The sequence below is a fragment of the Callionymus lyra genome, chromosome 10 (genome assembly GCF_982586985.1).
Source record: "Callionymus lyra chromosome 10, fCalLyr1.hap1.1, whole genome shotgun sequence".
In the NCBI taxonomy this organism is placed as follows: domain Eukaryota; kingdom Metazoa; phylum Chordata; class Actinopteri; order Syngnathiformes; family Callionymidae; genus Callionymus; species Callionymus lyra.
Window position 1 is genome coordinate 27,811,697 of NC_141827.1, and position 17,291 is coordinate 27,828,987.

The 17,291-nt window shown below is 39.9% G+C and overlaps 1 protein-coding gene across 3 annotated transcripts; it reads right to left on the minus strand.

Annotated features, from left to right (window-relative positions):
* Positions 1–234: 234 nt before the first annotated feature.
* LOC148071301 (transmembrane protein 198-like) lies at positions 235–14,656 on the minus strand. Of its 3 annotated transcripts, none has more exons than XM_087801254.1 (5): positions 14,271–14,656; positions 2,505–2,734; positions 1,865–2,440; positions 958–1,035; positions 235–793 (listed from the first exon to the last, which is right to left on the minus strand). In XM_087801254.1, the coding sequence occupies exons 2-5, from the start codon at positions 2,647–2,649 to the stop codon at positions 741–743; spliced, it is 852 nt and encodes a 283-aa protein (XP_087657380.1). In that variant the 5' UTR covers positions 2,650–2,734; positions 14,271–14,656; the 3' UTR covers positions 235–740. The 3 variants fall into 3 exon arrangements, with proteins under 3 accessions (XP_087657380.1, XP_087657379.1, XP_087657378.1); XM_087801253.1 differs by having other exon boundaries at positions 946–1,035; XM_087801252.1 differs by having other exon boundaries at positions 887–1,035; positions 14,271–14,650.
* Between the last annotated feature and the right edge of the window lie 2,635 nt (positions 14,657–17,291).

The following is a 17,291-nucleotide window of genomic DNA, read 5'->3' on the forward strand; positions in this document are numbered from 1 at the left end:
TTTTTTTGTTGTTACTCAACTTTGGAAAAAAATGAATTGGTTTCCCAACTTCAAAAAAAGTAATCATTTTATTACACAACCTTTTAAAGTAAAAGAATAATTGTTGATAAAACAAAAAGTTAAATTATTTTCTTCAACCAGGTTTTATTTGGGCTTCCATAGGTCTGCGCTCAAAGTTAAATCAAAATGTGGTCTTTCACTCATTTTCCGCCACAAATCTTTGCAGTGATTCGATTTTGTATCAGACCCTTTATTTATAATTCACACTATCAACAGGTATGTACAGATTCAGGCGACACATCCCTCAGGATCAATTGTTACTGGAGTAAAAACCTTAAAATGACACATGCAACTTCGCTACAATGTACTTGACGTGTACAATAAATTACAAAAAGCTCAAACACACCTCAGTATTAATTCTTCACCTACTGGACTTTCAAAAGTAAAAACACAAAGGGTCACACGAACAGACGGTTAAGAACACTCGAGGGCAACACGACTACACAGTACTTTGTTGAGGCTCATACTAGCTGCTGAGAGGAAAATTCCGGACCGTGTCAGGGTTAGTATCTTCATAAGTGGTTGTCATGAACGTCCGGTTTCTCGCTTCAGAGAAACGTTGTCGCTGTAAACGGTGGCCGCCTCAGACCCGGACCACCGGGGTGGTGGCGGTGAGGGGAACGGTGGAGCCGGTCTCGTAGTCCATGTCGATCATGGTGTGGTTGCTGGTCTCCTGGCTGCTAAGGGAAGTACCGGTGCCCATCTGTCGGTCTCGCAGACTTTGTAGGTAGCTCTGGAGGAGGAGAAGGAGAATCAACAGGTGAGTGACGGCTTTAAATAAGATGGACCCGACGACGACGGCGCACGCCATGATGGTGACACTGACCGGCGCCAGTAGATCCCCAGCATAACGTTTAACTGGCGTGGCTTTACGGCGGTACGTGCCTTCCTGCCCACCTGCCTGCTGGCGCTTCTTGGCCTCCTTCTCTCGGATCCTCATCAGCTGGACTCTCTTCTGCCTCCGGCTGAGGACCACTGAAATGACACACATCTGTCCTGATGACCTTGAAATCACTGAGGATACAAACCTTTTCATTTTTTATTTCAGTGAATCAGCAGTGGAAAATGTTTCAGGTACCACATTATTTGGACTAGAAGGTGCACTTAAAATGCTTAACCCTCGTGTCGTCTTAAGGTGACGCACCTAATTTGTATTTATGGTAGCCATGTAAACACATTTGTGTTCAGCTATTCGGTCACATTGACAACACAAGGGATACCACAAACACATTTTTTTCAGCTCTTCGGGTCACCTTGATAACATAAGGGGATACCACAAACACATTTGTTTTCAGGCTTTCAGGTCACCTTGACCCAGAGACAACACAAGGGATACCTCGAACCCATTTGTTTTCAAGCCTTCAGGTCACCTTGACAACACAAGGGATAACACAAACATGTTTGTTTTCAGGCCTTGGGGTCTGTGGGTCATTCACCTTGACCCAGAGACAACATAAATAATTAGGGTTGTAACAAAGTCTATAAAACAGATATATATATATATATATATATATATATATTGAGAGAGAGAGATTTTTTTCAAGTTACTGTACCAGAATTCAACAGCATACTTTTTCTTTGTTTTTAATGGGGTGGAAGGGGTCAAATAAAATTGTATTTCTATTAAACTTCTTGTTGGTTTATATTTCAATAGAATGAGTGTAAAATTAAATAATTCGATATTATCGTATCATGAGAGTTTCTCTACAATCCTATTAAATAATAATACAATTTACATTTTTTTTGACTGATTAAATGGCATTTGAACCAAATGGGACAAAAACAAAAGCTCGACTCTTCTTACCCTCGGTGTGAGAGAAGCTGTTGTCCGTCAGCTTCCACTGCACCAGGACTCCGAAGAGGCTGAGCGAGGGCCAGATGCCCATGATCACCCAACTGTACCAGCAGAGCGGCGTCCGCGGGGAGAGACGCAGACACTCGTACACGTGCGTGGCGAGCACCAGCATCTCCACGAAGTAGTCGGCGCACACGGTCATGATGGCGGCGCCGAACACGGCCGTGGAGATCACGGTGAAGAGCTTCTGCCACTGCAGCGTCAGCACGGCGAACAGCATGCCGGAGCCCAGCAGGGCCCCCAGGGGCACCCAGACCGTGGTGGGGGTGTAGAACTGGTGAGCGGCCAGCAGGGCGGCGAGAGCGAGCAGGAGGCCCAGCAGCAGGCCGGTCATGAAGAGCCCGACGCTGCGCACCAGCATCGTGACCAGACCGCACAGCAGGCCGATCCCGAGGCCGATGCCGGCGCTGGCCTCCACGCTCAGCTGCGTGTCCAGGACGTGCTCCTTGTGGCAGAGCAGGAAGATTATGATGGCGCCGAACATCAGGCCCGACAGGAACATGACGGCCTTGAAACAGCGGTACCCTGCAGACGACAGACTTTAGTGTCAGGGGCTTCCACGGGGGACGTGAGGCGGAGCAGGTCTCACCGAAGAAGCAGTAGATGATCCCGAACAGGCAGCACATGGAGCAGATGACCGTCGGGATGATGTCATAGTTCCTGTCAATCTCCAGACTGCAGGGGTCCACATTAGACACCTCCGCCTCGAAGCTCAGCTCGGTGGGATCCGCCATGGTGGTGGCCGTTGAAGAACGTGGTCCGGGACGGGTTCGCCGCGGATGTTATCTGGAGTCCATGCGAGCAGGTGTGGACGCTCCCCTGAAACAAGACCATACGTTCATGTGAAACTTCGTGAGCAGCTGTCACTCAATCATCACATCCTGCTTCCATGCATGAGCTCAGACCAGTGACCGAACCGGAGTTGCGCTGTTGAGATGTTCCATGTTTGATACATCTTCTGTCAAGAGTAGCGGTCAACGTCAACACTATTTTTATACACATCTAGTCAAAGGTTATGACCTATATAACCTCTAGAGGTCTCCGTCTCCAAACAAACGCATTATTCCATTACAGCGAAGCCCTTCCAGTAGTTACAGTAGTAGTAGACCAAACTTCGAAGTACTAAATTGTAGCCAACATAAATCACAGAACTTTATTAACTGAATTATTCAAACTATAAACTTAAAATCCTATATTTTTCCCAAAAAAAGTGCATATTATGTATTCATTATACATACGAGAGTCACTGTTGTACTACTCAGCTATATACGCAAGTAGTGTAGGGAACCATTCCTGTAATACACCTCACAGAGTAAGTAATTTATATTTGTAGAGTGCTTTTCCAGACCAGTGTCACAAAGCGCTTAAACAATCAAAACAATACTCAATAAAATATTTTTTTAAAAGGTCAAGACGACACCGAGACAAACACAGGAGTCTCAATCAAGCAAAGCCTGTACGGATGAAAGTGAAGAACCAGAATTTTAAAATTGATCCTGAAAGAAACTGGCAGCCAGTGAAGAGATTCAACGATCGGAGAAATGTGAGTTCTTCTACTAATACTACTACCCACTATTGTTTATTTATTAATTTAGGAACATTTTAAACCACGTGCAAGTACATTAAACACATATTTATGAATAAAATGTACATACTTTTATGAATAATCCTCATAAAAACTTGCGAGTCCTTGCTGTCAAAGTTAAAACGACCCCAACAAATGCAACATAAACACTAGGGTTTTTCAGATAGTTTTCTCAGCAGATGTTCAGCATGGAGGGGTGTTGCAGGGTTAAGCTGACAGAGGGTGGACCGCTGCTGCCGAGCCTCTGGCAGGCCTCAAATGTGATCTCAGCGGAGCCCGGATCTGATTACAGCCAACTCACGTTTTCAGACCCTGCGCCAACACTCATTCACACTTCCGAGCCATCACTTCTGCCCGGTGTTTCCCCGGCTCCAGACATCACGGCTGCACAAACGATCGGGTTTGTTGTCGGACAACCGTCACTGGACCTTGCATGTGCAGTCTTTGATGCACCAACATGGAAAAAATGAAGAGTTCATTGGAACGTCACCCTTCCCCCCCCTCTCTCCGTCACCCACCATGAGGTTTTCTGTCCTTCAATCTTGTTTCTATTGTTATTGAGGGACCTCTTGCGAAAACAGAGTCGAGACATCCCGACGGTGGTTTGGGGAGCAGAGTACGAGTGAATTAGGAAGTTCTCCAAGCAGAAGTCTATCAAAGACAAGGGTAGAGAAAGCAAAGCTCCTCACACAATGGTGTCTCTATCGATACTCCTATTCTGGTTCTTCCTCCTCGTGTTGCAACAGAGATGAGTCATAGATGGAGCGCAGCCTGTTTTTTTTTCCTGGCCTGTTGATGATGTCTAAACAGTTTATAGTTTGAAAACCAGATACCTGTGAGACTGCATAACGTCCTCCTCATCAATGTTTACACCCACAGAGAGCCTGTTTATTAATGTTTATCGAGAGTTGAAGACTGGACACAAACTAAATCCGCTTTTACTGTTGCGTTTACTCGGCTCACGTTGGGGGTCGTGAGAGACGACTTTCATCTTCGCACTGCGAGACACATAACGTATACTATGAAGACAACTAATAATAACTAATAACAATATACATCTTCAAACATCTTGAATGTCTCATTTATTTACGATAAAAACAGGATAAAGTCATCTTGTACGAGTTAATGCATCAAGTATTTTTCCATTATCTTCTGTTTTAAGTGTTAATAAATAGAGTATTTTAAAAAGATTTTAGCAGGACTTAACTCATTCAACACTCCACATGTCTGCCTCATGTCGGACCACAATGCTCCTCTGTCCGACAGCCTTGTCGCCCAGAGAGAATAGAGCCATTATGGGACTCAACAAAGACTCTGAGGCCCGCGCTGTGACCTCTGAAGACGCCATACACGCCAAAAACCAAGATGGCGGAGAGCATCAAGGATACAGGAGGATCTTTAGTGTTTGCTTTCTGGGGGTTGCCAAGCAGGGGCTTCGGAGTGATGCAGGAAGGGATATCTGACAACAACATGGCTATCAATCCTTTGAGGCGCGACTCGTCCAATGTTTCCAAACGGAATTTTGGAGAATTCCCCCCCCCCTTGTTGCCAGGCAACTAAGTTGACAAAGCCTCAGCACACTGACCAGCAGAACTTGATTTATAGATAAGAACACAACTTCACTGTTCAGATGTAACAACACTGACGTTACTATAGCAAAAATTCAACATCTTCTGTTCTACTTCACATTGAAGGCAGAATTGGGCATTAACACGAGCCGCCATTTCAACCTTAGAACACGCATTTTAGAAAATAAAATAACCTCTAGAAGAGACGTAGAAAGAATCCTTATGTAAATTTGTGCAGCCCATTGTCTCCATTATACATTGTTTTGACTGTAAGAATTCTTCATAAAATATAATGTACTTCAAAGGTAATATGTTGAACTGATGGAAGATATGAGCTTTTATTTTAAACTCTTGAATGAGATTTCTCTCGGTACGATATCACCGTCCAGTCTTCAATAAATGTTTACACACCACAAGTCTTTAGAGTCCTTAAAGTGTTTAAAGTTGAATATTAAATGACAATTAAAACATGCAGTCACAACCAATGGAAATGGGTTTCTTCCAAGTAACCAATCATTTCTCAACTTAGTTTTACTCATGCCGCATCTTGTATTCTTTGTTGAGAAATAGTCAATTTAATTCCACCGCTTATCAACAATTTAAAAGTGAATCCTTGATCTAGTGAATTTGAACATAAAGTGACACAAAAGGAATTATAGAAAAATGCCCTTCAATTTAATTATTACCTTTACCTTGAGTCACTACCGCTAGTATGTGAACGAACAGTAAGTTAAGAGGAAATGCCAACACAACCATCAGGTCAAAACCTTAACATGTTTTGTTCATCTTTTGTCAGTCTGTGATTTCAACTAATGAGTTAACATATAATTAAATATAAATGTGTGTTTTGCTTTGCTGGATAAGACCACTGCATTAACAAGGATGTTTAAAATAATAAACAGTTAAAGTAATTTGATAATTTGATGAAATGAAACAATGCAACAATTTGTAGTTGTTAAAGAGACAATTCCAGAACAAAACATTTTGTTCACTCACATAAACACCTGAGCGTCTCTACCTACAAAGAAACAAAGCCAAATCACATGCAGAAAAACAAAACAATATGACGTTTCTAAGTAGATGGAGTCAATGTCAAACAGTGTTTTATTTGTGACAAAGTTGTCGTTACATGTTGTCAGTCAAAATGTGGTTTTAAAAGGTTTTTTTCAGTGGATGTATGAGAATTATAACTTTCCTTATTTCCTTTTCTTCAACATTTTAAACTTCAAAATAGATAACTTTAGGACCAACTTGATGACTTTTCTTATTCAATATTCCGAATACTTGAGTCTTTTATGAGGCAAAAATCTGGAGAATGTTGGAACATAAAATTAATAAACAAGCTCTGGATCTGGTTAAATAAGCAGCAGTTCAACTGAATTCCAGATCTCAGCTACGATTAGTCAATGTGATCCAAGAAAAATGAAGTTCCACTTGCGCAACGTTAATTGAAAACAAAGTAGAGAACAATATAGATTTTATTAATTATATAGAAGAAAAAAAAAAAAAGTTCTCTGCGAGGGCAGCCCTCCAGCAAGCAGTTTGACAGATACAAATCCACACAAAGCTATCAATTTATGCTAACAAATCCTTATGATAAATTATATTATGCTAGCATGACCACAGCAAACATGTGTGGGTTGAATCCTAACATTTCAAGATGACGCAATACATCTTCACCAATATGGTCTCTGTGTTCTCTTGGATCTGTAAATATTATTTATTTATTTGGAGTCGACCAACAAATGCAATGGTCATTTTTAAGCTCTCTTGAAGTGAATAACTTAAAAAGCTTCTCATCAATTCTCAACCCATCCAGTCAAAGGGGAAACGAGCCAACGAAAAAACAACGTAACACAAGCTCCGAGATAACTGGAATCTCAAAAGGAAACGATGGTCATTCTGATCAACACAGTGGGGGGGTGTCACTTTGGTTGCTCAGCTGCTGAGGGTCAGGCCCGACTTCTCTGCATAGCCACTTTGGGTGTGTTTGATCAGGGGGTGGGTCTGTGGGGGCTTAAGATTCTGCTGAAATTTTTCCACTGACTTGACAGCCCGGAGCAGCTGAGAAGTTTTCAAATCCTGCAGTATTCACCGGAATCTCTGGTCCAGTTGTGGCTGTAACTCACGGAGGAGGAGGAGGAGAGCGCTGACGTCTAGACGCCAGGGAACTGAAGACAGGATGGTGCGATCAATGAGAGGAGCGCTTGAATACTGCCGCTCAAAAATAACATCTGCTTTTACTCAGGAAGACGTTGAGCTAAAGATCATATGGACCATGACATGAATTTCCTCAGGAAGTGGAAGACCAGATGAGGAAGCAGAACGTCAGGAACTGACCCGTGTTTCGTGCCACGAGCAGGAACGTGAGCATCGCTCGAAATAATCATAGAAACTGTGAGCGCCGTAGAAAAAGAAACGTGGCGCTACACAATGAGGACTTGTTTGGAAAAACACATCCGAGTGAAATATGATTAAAATAAAGCCGATAATTCTGGATCTTCACCAACGTCACCGAGAGCGGCTGATCACGAGCAAAGCGAGGTCTTGCGTAACCAATAAACCTTTTGTTTAGTGCGCACAAACTGGTGAACTGCCCATGAATAATAAGCACCACAGAACTCCACATTAATAACTTAATAACTGACACATTTCTCAAGGCTTTCATGTTTCAGGAAAAAAATCCTAGCACTTTTAACAGACTTTGAATTCAAAATGACTCAATTTATCGGAAATATACTTCTTTTTGTGTTTTATTTGTACGTGTTGATAGCCATCTATAAAATCTGATGTAATGCCAAAAAAATCGAAAAAGGATGGAGGACGCTCTCATAAATAATCTTTAATCTCATTTTGCTGTTGAACCATTTTAGATCCTTGTTTTGATGGCAGACCACAAGATGTTTGGATTGGAACCATTTGTTTGGTGAAGTGTGTGTGTGCGTCTCAAATGCAACTTGAGCGTCATCATATTAAGAATGTGGAATTATTCTTCTTCCAACATAACATTGCGATGACTGGATATTTCCCAATAAACTGAACTCAAATCTAATAAAAAGAATCTTTGGAATGGCCCTGCATCCTTATAATGACCATCAAGCCATCAGTCTTATCTCTGCTCTATTCACCGGAGGAGATTAAAAGCTGTGGAAGACTTTAGTGCGAACAATAAGACCTTTCAGCGAATAATGTCAGATTGTGGAGAGCTACTTATAGAGAGGCATGAAATGAAACACAATGACGAGCCTCAGAAGAGAGTCACATGTCTATACTGCACTGCACATATGCTGCATTAACTCTTATTTGGAAGTGATGGGTTCAAGTAGAGCAAATATCACCATTTATTTTTTCATTATTCAATATTTATTATTTACATGGTTGTTAAAACGCCAGTTCTTGAAGCATGAGTAGGAAAAACTATAAAGAATTGTCGATTTTCTCATCGATTTGTTAAAATATTGCATTGACTTATTCAACAATGACTTAACAATAAAAAGGTTAGGTCAGAAATAGAAGTCCTCATTCCATCAACAAAAAATTAAAAACAAATATGATAACCAAGTAAACGGCGCTAAACTAGTGTGAAAAATATAACAAACCACTCTAAAAACAAATCAACAGTCCACTCTAAGATTATTTGGAGGGATACAAGGAAATTAATAATAATAATGCAAGGGCAAAACCAGTGATGTTTCAAAATGTGTGAATGAATATTTACAGAATATAAATATTTACTAAATATCCTGCATGTTATTTTAGACTCGTAAGCTCAGCGTTTTCTTATAAACAACTGGTCTAATCAGGGTTTACGCCAGAACAGTGGAGACCCTGAATCCCCCCCCCCTTAAATAAAAGTCGCCCGGCCCTAGGTGCGGGTACGTAGAACTTGTAACGTGTGCAAGTTCATGTGAGGTAGTTGATAAAGTCGACCTCCAGACCGAGCACAGCTCAAACCTCCTGTCCTCAGGCGGGTCCGTAGAAGATTCTTCTGCTGTCATTGTTGAGCAATCATATTTTCCCTTGGCTATTTTCACAGTGAATACACATAAGTGACAGGTTTAGAGCGATAATTTGCAACTCGATTTACTCTCCAGACGAGTCCAAACAAAGCAGCGGCTCAGGACCTACAACTGCTGCTGCGTGGACTCAGTGTTTCCACTGTTGCTCTATCATTTATCAGATTCAAGGTTAGCAAAAATTCGACCTCCAACGGGGATCTCACTCGCCCAGAATATCATGTCTATCATTTTCAATCCGACTCCAAACCTCCTGCGTCACACATGCAGTCTGTGTTTAACTTGCTAAAAATGGGATGCTTCTCTCAAAATGACCGGTTGTCAAGGTTTCTGGCTGCAGTGTAGCCAACACACACGCACAACACACACAAGTACAGTCCACTGTTCGACACAAAGTGTGGTTAATGCATCGTTGTCGGACGAGGAGGACGGTTCAAGTGCTACAACATAAGTTGTCTTGTCTTTTAAAAGTGTGGACGCTGTTGCTAGAACATGCAGAACAACCAGAGGCCTGAATCCTCAACACAAGGAGTGACAGAGGTTCAGAAAATACTAGACTGTCTGGAGTAACAATGTTTGATTGATAGTAACCATCAGTCAGACACCAACGCACTGAAACGACCATCAGATTCATTCTAACAAGATAGACGCTGCCGTTCTACTCCGAGTCTCTCCTGGATGATTGTGCTGCTCATCTCATAATGGAGAGTCTGAACAATACTCAGCTGAGACATGATCACTGGAGGCAAAAAGTATTTTTACACAAACTGTTACATTAACTAGTTGATTGCAAATAATGTTTGTTTCCAGACATTTCCATTGTCTGAATGAAGGATGGATATGATGAGGTAATGAATCCGATTGTGGATAATGAAATATGATATGTGTTATGCTGGCTTTGTAAATAACATAACTAACCCCCAGCAGAACCAGCGAAATATGTAGCATGTTCACACCATCCCCAAGAACTTTTACAGTGAAAATTGAAAAAAAAAACAACACACAAAACAGCTCAAGTCACGGTACATTAGTCATTAAACTAGTTTTAAGTTTATGTGTCATCACAAGTTAGTTTACTACAAAAATATTAAGGTACCCAAAACTACCCAGTGCTTTAACATGGGAAATTCTAATTAATCAAATCTAAAAAGTGATTTCAAGACAACGCAAACAAAACAGACGTCTAAATATAAGAAACAAAATACAACTTCATCATCACGTATAAGTTAGTAAGTAAGTAATTTGTATTTATATAGCGCTTCGTTTCACGTTAAAAAAAATAGGGTAAAAGTAGAATAGAAAGAAGACCAAGCGGTAGAGGCTGACTCGTTGTGGCAATACAGGAAGTGGCCGAAGACAAAGAAGAAGAGAGGCCATTGCTGACAGAACCAATGAGGAAGCAAACCAGACGCTGAATTATATTTGTCAAAGGTTATGTAGGTTTCGAAGCTAAATTGTTGAACTTCTGCATTATTTTTTACAACATGGTTAATGTTAAACTCTCTGATTAATACCAATAAAGAAACTATATTTGAATGTTTTGTCACGTTTGTTTTTCCTGTTCGATGGTTGTAAAAACACATCAACAACAGTAAGAAGGATTTAAAAAACAAAACAAAAAAACAATGTCCACGCTTGGTCACTAGATTTAGGTCAAGTGTAAACAACAAAGTAAAATCATTAACATAAATATCAATGCAGTCTTCACCAGACAGACAATCCTCACATGTGTTCCTGTGTCGGATTATCAGCATCACGTTGAATATATTACACCCTCCCTTCAACAGTGCTTTTGTTCTGACACGGCTCCCCTCAACATCCATTTAGACTTCCAACCAAAACTCATTCCTATTCAACATTGTGGCCTGGCTCTTAGAAGAAACAACTTTACCAGATGATTGCAGTTTTATTTTTTATTTCGTTCCCATTAGAGGAATGAAGTGATCAGAAAAGACTGTAAGGAGGCAGAAATGTTAAGCTTCTTCAGCTGTAAAGTGAAAGAAGCATTTCCTTCTGATTCATGTGAAAACAAAGAACAAATGTTCTTTCAATCGTCCACGCAAGGCTTGCCGGATATTAGGAAAATATGTGTTGATTAACTTCTTTTTTTTTTGCCGAATCCGCACTTCTGAATCCAAACAGTCTGTGGTAGAGGAGAGTATTTACAATTCAAATTTTTTTTTTTGAAGTCTGAAAAAAATATATATAATATGATCCTGAACTAAAAATAAAGCTTTTTCCTCATTAACACAATTCCTATATAAAAGCAAACTGGTATATAGAATTAGATTTCCATCCCAAGCTCTTTTTTGGCTATTTCTTTTCATTTTCATTAATAGGTATTTAATTTTGATTTCTTATGAGACAAAGGCACTAACTTCCAAACCTTTATCGAAAACCAGAATTTTGACATTTTAGCAAAGCTTCTGCCTCACTTGCACCATCAGTTGTGTTTTTTTTTATCTCAAAAAACTCTAAACATCCAAAGAGTCGCTCTTCTGATAGTATTGAGAGTGAATGAAGCAGCCAAGCAGTGAATCAGCGGGGGATAAGAAGTAACATATAAAAGCGTCAGTTATCCAAATGTGTCAAAATTTTCCTTATTTTGAGTCTGTGCCTTCTTTTAAAAACACACTTTTACAGACTGGCTTTTGTGTGACGTCGCCCTTTTAACCCTTAACCCGTGTGTTCATCAATGGGTTTTTACTCCCCTTTATTTTCAGTGTTTTATCATTTTATTGAATCATGTTTTCCTTAAAAGGAACACGTGTCGTTTTATCTTGTTTTATTACTGTAATGTTTTAATGGCTCGTGTCATTTCTAACTGTATTTGTTTGCTTTTATGTAAATCACTTTGTAACTACAGTTTAAAAAGTGCTATATAAATGAAATTATTATTATTATTTTCAGACAAAAAGATGTATTATCAAGTTTAGTGGTTGTAACAACACAAGGAATCAACACTTTTCAGAATCTAATTTTATCAGTTCATTGTTGCACCCCTAGAATGAATGTCAACCACATTGAAAGCACGACAAGACTACATTTCAAAGAAGCCACTTGCTAAGCAACTGTTCCATTTCCCAAGACACTCTTGTCGGCAAAAGCCAGGGTTTTACAGTTGGCAGAATTCCAAGGAAACCAAAATAGCTTCCTCAGATCACCTCAACCTACAAATACTTCAAATTGACAACATTGTTTTCCACCTTCAAAATGCTCAACGTTAATTGTCCCTTCACAATTACGCCTCAATAAAAACATGCCTCCAGGTTCATCCCGGTCACATTTCGGGAAGGATAGTCCGAGTTTGAAGGGAAAAAAAAAAGCAGAAGTAGTGATTTCGACCTTCAAATCAGAGCGTGTGCTGTAAAATGGGAAGTTGAACATTGTTGGTGAGTCAGCTGCTCAGAACTTTCTAGCAAACAAGTCTTAACGGAAAGCAGATTTTTATCGTTAGACTTTCATCAGACTTTCCTGACACGTCATCTTGTTATTCTTCCACGGAATACGTCTGCCTATACCTGGATCCCGACGACAGACATGTGCCTTGTAATTAGAAGCTGCTGTGAGCGGGGACAGATCGAGAAGGAGTTCCTCTCTGGGTTTTCAAAGAGGCCAGAACCATCTGGCACAGAGTTGCTGGAGTCGGTCATGTAGTTGTCAGGGGGGGACTTAGGGCGGTGTAACTACAGACTACAGTCATGGGTAGGGACCTAAAGGATGTCATCACGCAACCCCCTAAAATCAGAAGGCGCTCCCAAGTCCTGGATCACTGAGCAGAACCGCAGGAACCAGGCTGGGTTAACCTTAGCGACGTGGCCCCTTAAAGGGATAGTTCATCCAAATTTCGAATTTCATTCATTTTCTACCATTCATCCATTTCTTTTGGATGGTCGGGGCTCAAATTTCTTCGCCCCAAAATACACAAAAGTACCTCCATAAACCGTGACATTAAAAGCTGTTCCCAAACATTTAATAACTATATTTTTAGCTTGTTTATAGTCATAAGTTCTTTGTCTTTGTCTTTAGACTTAGATTGTGTCATCTTGTTCTTCCTCTTTATGTTCTTCTTACTTTATTTTTTATGTATTATTTTTTATTGTTTATGAAAAATTGCTGGCTATTGGTAAAAAACAATTTCCCAAGGGAGACCTCCTGAGGGATCAATAAAGTTTTACCTTACCTTACCTTACCTTACCTTATAACTACTCAGTTCACAGCTTTGAAAATTTCACTCATTTTCTAGTCACCCTCATGTCGACCAAGGGTTGGGATTATTAAGTAATCTGATACTTTTTAGAGTTGTAGGAGAAAAATCTATGTCATCATTTAACAATTTATGTTCTTCATCCAAAAAGACATCTAAAAAATCCAAATACCCTTTTACTGCTTGTCTATAACATCCCTCTAGTATTGAAGTCTAAACTTGATAGATTGTTCAGAATAAAAATAAAATAAAGTCAACATGTTTAGCTTGTTTTAGACTAAGACACTTGCAAATGTGTTTCAATAAGGAAAGGCTTCAAGCAACAGTTGAGAAACTGGGATGTCCCGCAACAAACAGGCTTGAAATAAACCAACCTATTTTTATTTCGATGATTTTAAGTGTCTTTTTGGGTAGAAGATGAAGACTAAGACAACTGAGCTCCGGTCGCTACATTAAAATGAACAAACATTTTTGTCTACAACTCACTCTTAGTCGACATGAGGGGGAGTAGAAAACAAGTCAAATTTTAATTTATCATTTTAAATTAGAAGAATAAAGTCTCTAAAAGTTTACAAACTTCTTTTTTTTTTAAATATTTGACAAAGAAGTTGAGATTGAAGCCTCTTTACAAAAATGAAAACTAAAACACACATTACTAGTTAACACTCTTGTGCCAACACAACAAAACCGACAGACAACAAATAGAAGCACATTGTAGGAAGAGGTTGATGAATTCTCTTCTCCTTCAACCACTGCTGCACAACCAATGATCCACAAAGACCTGAATGATGGTTGAGGTCCAAGTGAGCTCCAGTGAACACCAAAGACCTCTTTTCTCATGAATCACTGGAGTGTTTGTGCTCCACACATGAAAGAAGACCACTATTGTGTTCCTCTCAGATGCGAGGGCGACAACTTCCAGCCGTGAAACACAATGAAAAAAGATCATTAAACATGATTTTTTCAAGTGAAAACTCACCGATAAGTGTGAAGGTTGATCCGTGGAAACCTCTCCGTGACTAGCAGCCTGTCAAACGGGAAAAACAGCCTCCAGTCACAGGACCGCGAGGTTCCAGAGGGGAAACAAAACCGGTTCCTCCAAACTTCTCTGCGGCTCTTTTCAGATCAAGACTGTAAACATACGCCGAGAACAACGGCATCGCTTGCGGTCCACGTTTTGTTTTCACTTCCAGGCGCTCACTCTCAAGTTTTTACCCCCAACTACACGCACACGTTTCGGGGCTGAAGCTTCGCAAAAAAAAAAAAAAAAAGGCCCGGCGGTTCCTCCTTCACTCCGCCTCACTCTCTCTGTCAGGGCAGGCAGGGAGGGAGGCTTTGACAAAAGGAGGAAAAAAAAAAAGTTTTTTCCCTCCGAGGCAAACCCCTCTCTGACTCCATCTGCCAGCAGCGGGACGGTTGGTGGGTGGAGAGGGAGGGGGGAGGAGGAGGAGGAGGAGCGGAGTTTCCAAGGACCCGTGGCCATGTTTGGGCTAACATTAGCAGGCTAATGCTAGCACCAGGCTAATGCTAACATGTATGTTTTTTTTGAGTGGAAAAATAATTAAATAGTAGTAAAAAGTTAAAATTGACAAATAAATATTTAATATAAAAAAAGTCCAAGTCAAGAAGGGTTGCCATTTAAATGGGAAAATTCCAGTAAATGGCGTCTTCACTTTTCTTCTGTTATTTTTTTTATGCATTATATATTTTATTAATATTTACATGTGTATCTTCCCGTGAACGAATTCCTTAAGGAGTCACAGAACACCAAAAATAAATCTCAGCATATATTGTTAATATGAACTTGGAGGGAAAAAAAAGGGCTTTTTCATTTTGGTTTCTGAGTTATTTTACACTGCATTGATTAAAATAATTAAAAGGATGTGATTATTCAGTCAAAACTGTGTCAATAATAGAAAACATAATTATATATTAAAAGGCTTTGCTGATAACAACAATGTACAGTTTTTAATAGCACTTTACACTAAATATTATTATTATTAAATATAATAAATATTTCTCTTGTTAAAATGAAGTTCATACAATCGAACCAACAAGTTTTAAAAAAAAAGCAAAAATAAAAAATGTCAGAAAAAGTGTCCTTTACATTCATATGCTGTGCAAGTCACTAACTCTTCACCATATGGATTAAGAAACAAACAGTTATTCAATCAAACATCAACTCAATAACAGAACAAATCATTAATAAGTTTATGGATAATCTAAAAATGCTTTAATTTTATGATGTAAGCTTAATAATAATAATACAGTTTATTTGTAGAAACATTTAACCAGTTCAAATCTCACCTTAAAATATCTGTTTAGAATTGCCTTTCATTTTCTAAACCTTTTCTGCCAGTTTATCAACTTTTGATTCTTCCGCTTTTAATGTCTTAATGTGTTTTAATTATGTTTAAAAGCAGTATAAATGAATTATCTTAAAAATACTATTATATTAAAGTTTACACAATCAAACTAAGTTGTAGTCAAAATATAGTCATGTATTTATAATTAATTGTATTTATAGAGTTATTAAGAGCTATATTTGGGCAGTACCATGAACTTTTGTCAATTTGGTATCTATGGAGGTACATTTGTTTTTTTTAATTATTCAAACAAAAAAGTTGCTTCAATAAAAAAGTGGTTTCAATCAAATATATATATATATATATATATATATATACAGTTGGGCAAAAAAGTATTTAGTCAGCCACCGATTGTGCAAGTTCTCCCACTTAAAATGATGACAGATGTCTGTAATTTTCATCATAGGTACACTTCAACTGTGAGAGACAGAAAATCTCAGGAATCCACATTGTAGGATTTTTAAAGAATTTATTTGTAAATTATGGTGGAAAATAAGTATTTGGTCACTTCAAACAAGGAAGATCTCTGGCTCTCACAGACCTGTAACTTCTTCTTTAAGAAGCTCTTCTGTCCTCCACTCCTTACCTGTATTAATGGCACCTGTTTGAAGTCGTTATCTGTATAAAAGACACCTGTCCACAGCCTCAAACAGTCAGACTCCAAACTCCACTATGGCCAAGACCAAAGAGCTGTCGAAGGACACCAGGAAAAGAATTGTAGACCTGCACCAGACTGGGAAGAGTGAATCTACAATAGGCAAGCAGCTTTGTGTGAAAAAATCAACTGTGGGAGCAATTATCAGAAAATGGAAGACATACAAGACCACTGATAATCTCCCTCGATCTGGGGCTCCACGCAAGATCTCATCCCGTGGGGTCAAAATGATCATGAGAACGGTGAGCAACAATCCCAGAACCACACGGGGGGACCTGGTGAATGACCTGCAGAGAGCTGGGACCAAAGTAACAAAGGTTACCATCAGTAACACACTACAACGACAGGGAATCAAATCCTGCAGTGCCAGACGTGTCCCCCTGCTTAAGCCAGTGCATGTCCAGGCCCGTCTGAAGTTTGCCAGAGGGCACATGGATGATACAGCAGAGGATTGGGAGAATGTCATGTGGTCAGATGAAACCAAAGTATAACTTTTTGGTATAAACTCAACTCGTCGTGTTTGGAGGATGAAGAATACTGAGTTGCATCCCAAGAACACCATACCTACTGTGAAGCATGGGGGTGGAAACATCATGCTTTGGGGCTGTTTTTCTGCTAAGGGGACAGGACGACTGATCCGTGTTAAGGAAAGAATGAATGGGGCCATGTATCGTGAGATTTTGAGCCAAACCTCCTTCCATCAGTGAGAGCTTTGAAGATGAAACGTGGCTGGGTCTTCCAGCATGACAATGATCCCAAACACACCGCCCGGGCAACGAAGGAGTGGCTCCGTAAGAAGCATTTGAAAGTCCTGGAGTGGCCTAGCCAGTCTCCAGATCTCAACCCCATAGAAAATCTGTGGAGAGAGTTGACAATCTGTGTTGCTCGGCGACAGCCCCAAAACATCACTGCTCTCGAGAAGATCTGCATGGAGGAATGGGCCAAAATACCAGCTACTGTGTGTGCAAACCTGGTAAAG

Coding starts and splice junctions, on each gene's coding strand:
- LOC148071301 (XM_087801252.1), bottom strand. CDS start 2,649: ATGGCGGATCCCACCGAGCTGAGCTTCGAGGCGGAGGTGTCTAATGTG. Junction 2,441..2,504: donor GATCATCTACTGCTTCTTCG/GTGAGACCTGCT, acceptor TGTCGTCTGCAG/GGTACCGCTGTTTCAAGGCC. Junction 794..886: donor CTGGGGATCTACTGGCGCCG/GTCAGTGTCACC, acceptor CTCCTCCTCCAG/AGCTACCTACAAAGTCTGCG.